The 9651-nt window shown below is 46.9% G+C and overlaps 1 protein-coding gene across 1 annotated transcript in view; it reads left to right on the top strand.

Annotated features, from left to right (window-relative positions):
* Positions 1 to 9426, top strand: part of LOC147733376 (gamma-crystallin A-like) — a 79600-nt gene extending 70174 nt beyond the window's left edge. The window contains exons 6-7 of the mRNA XM_086956346.1: positions 1177 to 1316; positions 9199 to 9426. Of these exons, the coding sequence (XP_086812472.1) occupies positions 1177 to 1316; positions 9199 to 9331 (273 nt within the window). The 3' untranslated portion in view covers positions 9332 to 9426. The remainder of the gene's footprint in view (positions 1 to 1176; positions 1317 to 9198) is intronic.
* The last annotated feature ends 225 nt before the right edge of the window (positions 9427 to 9651 follow it).

Genomic DNA, 9651 nt, shown 5'->3' on the forward strand with positions numbered 1-9651 from the left:
TGGGTGGGGAGAGGTGAGGAGCTCGAAAGGGTGGCTGTAGTACCTCCTGGACTTTAAACTCATTCGGCTCAGGTCCTAGTGGCTAATAGTAGTTAGAATATATCAGGTTATTGGGTTCGTAAAATGTGGCCTCAGGTGGATGCGCATAGCATGATGTGCGTATGGACATAAGTAAGTAGTAGTAACAGAAAGAGTACAACTGCTTTTAGAAATGCAATGGGCAGAGTGAGGGGACTGGACAGGCATAGACTGTGATAGAGAGTGCAGGAAAACACATGAGCAAAGTGTAGAATAGATTTTGACATGCGGTTACTGCAGGGAGCGACAGGGAATGGGGAGAGACCACAAATAGACTGAAGTGATTCTGACCCAACTCCTTTAACTTTTAAAGGCAATCGGCCTGTCGTCATATGTCGACATAGACCGTCATATCCTTTTCATTGCACAGATCTGGTTATAGCTATTGTGGCATAGTGATCTGTTTACTTTAAACCCAAATCCCCAGATACAGTGAGAGCTTTTCCTCTTCCACTCACCTTCATATGTATAAGAAAAACCAAATACTCCTGCTGCTGTCCATGTGCACAATATAGTTTCACATTCACACAACTTTGCAAGGGGATAAAGACCTGCTCACCTGCTTCCTTTATGCACGCGTGTTGTGGATCTGTTTACATTATATGTTCTGATTCTGAAAAATGAAGATATCTTGTCTCTGATATCCCTGTTATGTACACAATGAACATATGTTCTCCTTATACTCCTATCATTGTGTACACTGGAAATCTATTCCTTCATCTACCTGTGTGTAAACACAATATGTGTTGCGCCTCACCCCTGTACTTGTGTACACTGGATATCCGCCCCTTCGCACCTCCATATGTGCACACCTCTATCCAGTGCTTTAAATGGAAATATACAAGTGCCGGTACTCACTCTCTAGAGCATCTGTTTGATCCTGAGAAGTGCCGGTACTCTCACATTAAATGTATTGCAGCAGTGCTGAGAAGTGTATGTACTCTCCCTTTCAAATTAAATAAGTGCAGGCACTCTTTCTTTGAAATTAAAAAAGCGCAGGTACTCAGTACCGGACAGTCCCGGCCCATTTAAAGCACTGCTTCCTATCAATGAATTTAACGAACACTTCTCATCCTTCTTCCCTCTCTTCATGTCTAGGACCAGTCAGTGCCTAAGATTCACCTTTTCGAGTGGCCTGGGTACTCAGGGCGGAAGTGTGAGCTCCAGGAGGATGTTCCTAATATGATGTCTCGCTTCCGCGTCAATCACATCTCTTCAGCCCGGGTCCTCGGAGGAAGGTAAGGATGGCTAGTTCTGTAGTTAGGGGCACTTTGTGGAAACTACTGTATTGGTGTTACGAGTGTGGGCGACCTGGGGAGGAAGCAACTAGCTTCTTCACATCTTGTTACTCTGTAAAAGAGTGCTTTGCCTCAGGAATACAATCAATCAATCATGACATTTATATAGCGCGCTACTCACCCGGAAGGGTCTCAAGGCGCTTGGGGGGGGGGGGGGAGGGTCCGCTACTGCTCGAACAGCCAGGTCTTCAGTTGCTTCCTGAAGGAGAGGTGGTCCTGGGTCAGTCGAAGGTGGATGGGGAGGGAGTTCCATGTCTTGGCCGACAGGTAGGAGAAGGATCTGCCTCCGGCGGTGGCTCTTCGGATGCGTGGAACGGCGGCGAGGGCGTGGTTGGTCGATCGTAGCTGGCGGGTGGGATGGGAGTGTAGAAGGTCAGGCGGTCATTGAGGTACTTGGGGCCCAGGTCGTGGAGAGACTTGTGTGCGTGGGTGAGGAGCCTGAACGTGATCCTCTTGCTGACGGGGAGCCAGTGCAGGTCCCTCAGGTGGCTGGAGATGTGGTTGCGTCGGGGGATGTCCAGGATGATTCGGGCGGAGGCGTTCTGGATGCGTTGGAGTCTTTTCTGTAGCTTGGCTGTGGTTCCGGCATAGAGGGTGTTTCCGTAGTCCAGACGGCTGGTGACGAGGGCCTGGGTGACTGTCTTCCTGGTTTCGGTCGGGATCCATCGGAAGATCTTGCCGAGCACGCGGAGGGTGTGAAAGCAAGAAGAGGAGACGGCGTTGACTTGTCTGGTCATCGAGAGGGAGGAGTCCAGGATGAAGCCCAGGTTGAGTGCGTGGTCTGTAGGCTTGGGGGCGGTGCCCAGGGCTGGGGGGCCACCAGGAGTCGTCCCAGGCGGAGGGTGATGGTCCCAAGATGAGGACTTCCGTCTTGTCTGAGTTCAGTTTCAGGCGGCTGTTCTTCATCCACTCTGCGACGTCTTTCATCCCTTCGTGGAGGCTGGTTCTGGCGGTGTCTGGGTCTCTGGTGAGGGAGAGGATCAGCTGGGATAAATAAAGGATTTTGGGCCTGCAACGAGCATGCAAAGGCAAGGGTATTTGGGAGAAGTAAAGCACGCCAAAACTGACCTCAAACACCTAGATTGTATGGGACCCATCTGGTAGGCAATGCCCAGGACGTGGCTCCCCTTTTAGACACTGTGGAGTTGCCCACTCTTACAGTGGACCAGTTCCTGGAGCTGGGCTCCCCCCTAACAGAGAACGAAATACGAGACGCATTGCGATCATTGTCCTCTTGTAAAACACCGGGTCAGGATGGCCTCCCGGCCGAGTTTTTCAAAACATATGAGGAACATTTAGTACCACATCTCCATTCCTTGTTCACAGAGGCAATCTCGGACGGGACTTTTACCCAAACCATGTGTACCGCTAATGTAGTATCTTTGTTGAAGCCTGGTAAGGACCCTACGTCTCCTGGCTCCTATCGCTCGATTGCAATATTGAACACGGATTATAAGATCCTGGCAAAAGTTCTGGCTAATCGACTAGCCCCGCTTGCCTCTGATTTAGTACATTCTGATCAGGACGGCTTCGATCCACAGCGTAACATGGTCTTGAACATACAATGCTACTTTCGAGTGGCGGAATATGCCTCAATGGATTGCCCACGTTCGGACTGCATGGTGTTGGACCTCGAGAAGGCCTTCGATTCGCTGGCCTGGAACTTCCTCTTTACCGTTCTGCCCAGTTTTGGGGTCGGTCCCTATTTCATTAGTTTACTGCGACTACTGTATCGTAATCCCTCCATCCGGATTTGGATGGGGTCTTACGTTTCACACCCAATGCAAGTGTGGCGTGGAACCCGGCAGGGATGCCTGCTGTCTCGCTTTTGTTCGTTTTGGCAGTGGAGCTGCTGGTGGTCCACGTTAGCACTCATGTTGCTATGGGGATAGAGCTGGGGGATGGCACTCGCACCATTTCACAATATGCAGATGATCTGCTGTTATATGCTTGACACCTCCATAATATCCCCTGCTCACTTGATCGGGCCCTTAGCCATTTTGCACGTGCCTCGGGACTGCGAGTTAATGCTGCGAAATCTATACTTTCTCCATTTCTGAAGGATATTCCTGAGCCAGGATACGTGCTGTGGGGACTCCTGTGGTTCGGTGTGGGGACCCTTTTCATTATCTAAGGATCCAAGTTTATTGTAGCAGAGTCGATCTCTGTGATGGGAACGTGCTCCGGGCTGCATCGCGATTCGGTCACAGATGGGTTTTTGGCAATCGTAGGGAGGATTGCCCTTGTCAAAATGGTGGTTCTTCCTCGCCTTCTCTACTACTTCGCCACTCTGCCCCTCATTATCTCTCCTCCTTTCTTCAGACAGTGGGAAAAGGTTGTGCGGGACTTCATATGGGGGACATCACGCCACAGAGTGTCCATGGGAAAGCTGTACCTGCCTACCGAGCTGGGTGGCCTAGCAGTGCCCAACTTCAAGCATTACTACCTGCCTCCCAAATGCAGTGGATTGCCAGGTGGATGTTCTCCCGTCACTTGCTAGACACGGCTTCTTTACAGCCTCCACTAAAGCAGAGCAGCCTTTTACAACTTTTCCATCCTTGCTCCAAGTCCAGACTCCACGATACACTTCTTCTGAATATAGCGTACAAATGCTTTCATAGGTGTCTTTTTCTTACTAGAACCACCATCCCAAATGCACCTGCTACCCAATTGCTGGGAACTCCTTGAGGGGACACCTACACAACATTGACTGAGTTACATCACTGGGCCTCGGAGGGAATACAGGACGTGGGAGACCTTTTCCAAAACAGCACTCTCATCTCATACCAGGAACTCATAGCGGAGAGGAACCTGCATCCTGGGCAGTTTCTACTGCATAGAACAGTCATAGCCGCTTTATCGACTAAATGGGCTACACTCACTCAGGAAACTCCCACGCACCACACTTTGCAAAAACTCCATGTGATGGGGACAGGATGGCACCTCACACGCTGGTTCGTATCTTCCCTCCGGCAACACATCCAGGTGGACCTCACTAGGCTTCAACATCATTGGGAGGGGGGCCTGGGGAGGGCATTTACAGATAGAGAATGAGCTGTAGTCCAGGGAAGCCCGACCTATGTCCCCCGTAATCAACGGTTCAAACAAATCCAATTCTTTGTAATGAATTGGGCTTAAGTTACTCCAGCTCAAATCAATAGATACTTCCTTCACACAGACGCGGCTTGTCCCTGTTGCCGGCAATTAGATGCCAACATTCTCCACATGCTCTGGTGTTGTCCAGTCTTGATGGACTACTGGAACAATGTGACAATCACTCTAGCAACTTGCATCACCCGAGCCATTCCCCCTAATTAGAAAGCCCATGTACTTCACCTATTTTTTAGCAGAAAAAAAAACTATAGAGCCGCCACACGATTTCTAGACCTGGGCCTAATAACGGCCAAACGATTGATCACCAAGCGATGGAAGTCCCCTTTGTCATCTCACCCGCTTGCTTGGCGCTGATCCCTGCTTAATTGGGCTAGGTCGGAGGGAGTGGCGCTGTATAGAGAGGACCTACTTGGCGTTCGTAAATTCCCCCTAGTGCCTCAGTGGGACACAATTGTTTCCAAGCTCCAGGAAATGATCACTCGCACAGGGGACCCGAACATGTTACCAGCGGGCACGAGTGATGAGTAGTACTGACACCCATGCTGACATAGCCCCTCAGATCCAGAACTTCATTACCACTAGTCTCTGACATCTTTGGCCCCCCAGCTACATTAGATGTGGCAGCAGGTCTCAAGCAACTCCCCCTTTCCCTTCCTTGGCTTATGTTGTCCTCCTTTTGTTGTACCCCATGTCCCCAGTTGGGTTTGAACTGCACTATGCCTAAATCGTTTGCATGTCACCCGGTGGTGTGACTTACCAGCACTGCTCCATCCTGTCTAGGAATACTGACTCATGATTCGATGTGCTCGCCATAATATACACATTTGTCTTTCCTATTAATGTTGGGCATCATGCATCGTGCTGTTGGCAATCACCTTTATTTCTTTATCCAAATGATGCATGGGTACTGCTCTGACAGTATGTTTTATTTAAAAATTTGCAAAACTGGTAATAAAAACATTTAAACAAAAAAGACTGACCTGAAACATGAAGGAGGCATTGGGAAACATCTTCCCTGCCCAAAGAAGCAACCTCACCTATCCGCAAATGTGCCCACTTCACTTGTGCACTGGTCCTTTTTATGTAATGGATTGAATTCAAATATAAACAACAAACAAAAAACAAACTTGAGACCACTAGGGCTTGCCCACATACTATCCAATCTCAGTGTTGGCTATAGACATGTATGCAGAGACAGAGAAATCCTACTACACTGTAGCATAAAACAGGTAGGTATATGTTTGAGACAGATCTTGCCCAATCATAACACAGACCTTCCCACCCAGAAAACCATTTTACTGTGTGAGAGGGTCGGGTCTTAGACAAGGATCATTTCCACTTCTCACTGCCTAAAATCCCTGGAGAGGAAATAGAAGGGGTTGGGGAAATGGAACTGAGGCAGATCCTAAAGGCAACCTAAGACACCTCTCCTACCCTCTTAAAAATAAAAAAAACAGAGGCTTTTACATGCACCCCTGCTTTCCTGAGAGGGGTACACATTTCTTTGTAGACTTTAAGGGTGCAGAACACCAAACACATTAGCTGGAAAGTTACCCTTTATAGGGTTTTACCATGTGATATCAGTTCTTCATTGGTTGACTTTGTGAAAAGAGACAATATTGTGTGAAACACAAGGGCACTGTGTGAGTTGGCAGGTTTGTTACCAAGCTGTTCTTTCTTCTATTCCTGCGGCTCCTCTCTTTTTTGGTCTTGGTCATCCATTCTTTGAAGACCTCTTGCAGACCACTCTCTCTATTTATTTAATTTATGTACCTTTCCTGAGCTGACTCGCCTCTTGATGATTGGACTTTAGTTCTGAAACACACCTGAATCCTAAACCTCAGAACGTTCTTATTAATTTATCCTTCACAAAATAAAATAAGATGTCCCATGTTGGTTAGAGTCATGCGTGCACTTCGTAAGTCATCAACGAATGTTGAGAGGCCTCGTGACGGTAGAAGAGCGCGAGCATCATGCATGTACAAAATGGTTGATCTCCCACATAAGACTCAAAGAGTTTGTAAGGATTAGCTGCTGCAAACTGCTTGTGACAGAACATGCACAGCTTTAACCCACAACAATGTGGCATAGACTGACAAAGCTAGAGGTACAGGAAGAGAAAGGAAAAGGGAAGGCTGAAGGTCCCAAAGTCCAAGGTTGCTTTCACAGCAAATTGTTAGATAAATCCCAGCTAGAGATTGTGCTTCGACTGAATAGCCACTGCTAGCTCCAGTTCGAGATGACTGGTCACCGTGAAGCCCACAGCTGATTGGTCACTGTGAAGCCCACAGCTGATTGGTCACTGTGAAGACCATAGCTGATTGGTCTCTATGAAGACCATAGTTCATTGGTCCTGTGAAGACCACAGGTGTTGGGTCACTATGAAGACCATAGCTGATTGGTTGTGAATACCATAGCTGATTGGTCACTGTGAAGACCATTGACTTGTGATTCAGTACACACATTATGGAATACATCATCCCTCTCCACGTGCCCTGAGGCCTAACGCTTGGAATTGAGGCAAATCCTAAACAAAATCTCTTTTGCTTGGATTTGAAATTGCCGTCTCCTTTCAGGCACTTTAGCTGTATTCCAACAATTACCAGCTTTGAGAAACAGTTTAAAGTCCTGCCTCTAAATGACAGGGTATGGAACAAGATGAAGAGAGGGAGCTATGATATAGACAAACTTTGAACACTTATTATACGTATATTGTTTTATTAATTTTACTTTATTGAATTATTTATTTTAGTGTGCACACTAGGTGCCAGAGGTGCTGTAAAAATTCCATAAACATTAATCCTCAGGACAAGACCAATACAACAACACAATAATATCCTAACTTCTAAGCAGGACTGAAATTAATTTTTCATTTAAAAAAAATTACAATTAGGTTTTTTTAAACTTATCAGCATTAGCTTGTTTTTGATTTCTGAAGTTAGAGAGTTCTAAATTCGAGGGCTGGGTACCCCAAATATGTGATCCTCTATTGCCCAGAGTGATGTTCTTGGGACTTATCTGTGCGTCACCCCACGGCTCCAAAGCGTAAAATGAAAGAGTGGGTTTCACTGCCCATATTTAAAAAGCATTGGCATAGCCAATAGGTCTCTCCTTTGTGACCGTATAAGTGTTTAGCCATGCAACAGTTGATGTTGCACCAAGGATATTGTGCTGCATAACTAAATACTCATAACGTTCCAAAAGCGCGCCCTTTTGGCTATGCTAATGCTTATTTTTCTTGACAATATACCTTCCTATGGACACTTTTAAACTCAGCATGTCAACTTGAAAATAACAGTCTCAAGTACTGGCAACGAATGGACGGAGTTTAAGCCTGGTGTGGTGCTACCACATTTCCCCAGGTTGAGTACCAACCATACCGCTGTATTTTGCACGTCGCAGGTGAACACTTTGGTCCTGAGTGGTGCCAACTGTTAATGTGTTTGAATAGTCCTATTTGTAGTTTAAGAGGGGTTCAACAAACAACGATATTCTGACTCAGAGCCACACAAGTGTGTAACATGTAAAAATCCTGACCAACAGACTGTTCCTCAGGCCTAAACGGTATCTGGATCTCAAATGAAAAGGTAAATGGACTCCATTTATGGAGCCAAGCAGACACACACAGGACAGCAGAAGCCCGTGATGGCGAATACCTGCTGCGGACTGTTCCAAGAGTCAAGAAGACTCAGAGATCTGGTCTGAGCAGCTTAGTGTTAGCATCAGCATATTGGACTACTTTCCCGTTCAATTCACTATCACCCTACCCTAACGTGGGCCTTCACCCTGGAACTTCAGACGCTCAGAAGACCTGACGGGGAGGAGCGTACACAGCTCTGAGCTCGCAGCAGAGTTGTATAAAACCATGCACCTCTTAGCAGCACCGAATCCACACTCTGCATTAGTAATCCTGCTTAGAGGTGATGCCTCTAATATCAGACACTGTATCAGAAATGTCTGCAGATCTTATGTGTTGCTGCATGTTATGAGTTGAGTATGTCTCTCTTCTACCTTGTGTTCTCCTCTCTAGGGCTTCCTTGATTCTCACAGGTAGGGCCCGCTTTAGCGCTGGTGGCGCCCTGTGCGACAATGTCTGTTGGTGGCCCCCCAATGACCACCTCTCCCACGTATTGCCTCACCACCGCCCATTAACAGTGCTTCTCAAGTCTCCAGAACCACTGTCTCTTAGATTCATTTACTTTTATAGCACCACTCTTACCAGTGTAAGGTGTCAGAGCACTTTATATCACACTCACATTGCACAGAGGCAATCATAGTTGTGTAAGTGTGAGTCACAGGTCACCAGAGCCAGGCGTGCTTCTCAGTACATTGGTTCTACACTGGGTTTATCCTGCTACTGACTTTTAGCAGTGAACACAATTGCAACACAAGAAGGGAAGGCGCTCAAGTGACCTGAGTGGTAGCGGTGGGCCGATCTTCGCTTACCCCAAATACGGTACAGGAGAAGTTCACCCCATTTTGTAGGAGGAGCGATTGTTACTATGTTGTCTACACAGTGGGCGCAGCCTGTACCGCAACGTCTGATAGGGAACCGCAAAGTGTACTCTGTGGGAAGCAAACCATACTATTTTGCTTTTTTGAAGAAAACACCTTTGTAGAAAAAAGCCCACTGACTGATAAGTTTTGTTCAATGAATGAGCTACTAGTCCTTTAAATAATTCTGCTTTTTTTCTGCTCTTCCTGTTAGCTGGGTGGCCTATCAAGAGCCCAACTACCGAGGTGCTCACTTCGTCCTAGAGAGAGGGGACCACAACAACTGCAATGAATGGGGCAACCACTCTGGCATCATTGGGTCTATCCGCAGAGTACAGTTCATTTAACGTGGGCCACTGACGTAAGCCATCTATGCGATATTACATCAGCAGTGCCACCTACCTGGGCGCCAAGAACCTCTGTCTTGCTTCGAATAAATAAATACATGAAAACTATGTGTTCTGCTGTTTTTTTTAAAACATCTTTTTATTGGCATTTTATAATAATACATGGCAAAATTACGTAATTTTAGCACTTAACCAGGATATCAACAACCAGAATCTGCATTAATCTTATTTAGGAGTAAGCTTCTGCCTGCAGCCCTCTACCTATACACGGGTGTTCTGCTGTTTCATCAAACTTTGTGTGGTTGACCTTGGAATTGGAG

This window comes from Lissotriton vulgaris, chromosome 2_1, assembly GCF_964263255.1.
Source record: "Lissotriton vulgaris chromosome 2_1, aLisVul1.2, whole genome shotgun sequence".
In the NCBI taxonomy this organism is placed as follows: Eukaryota; Metazoa; Chordata; class Amphibia; order Caudata; family Salamandridae; genus Lissotriton; species Lissotriton vulgaris.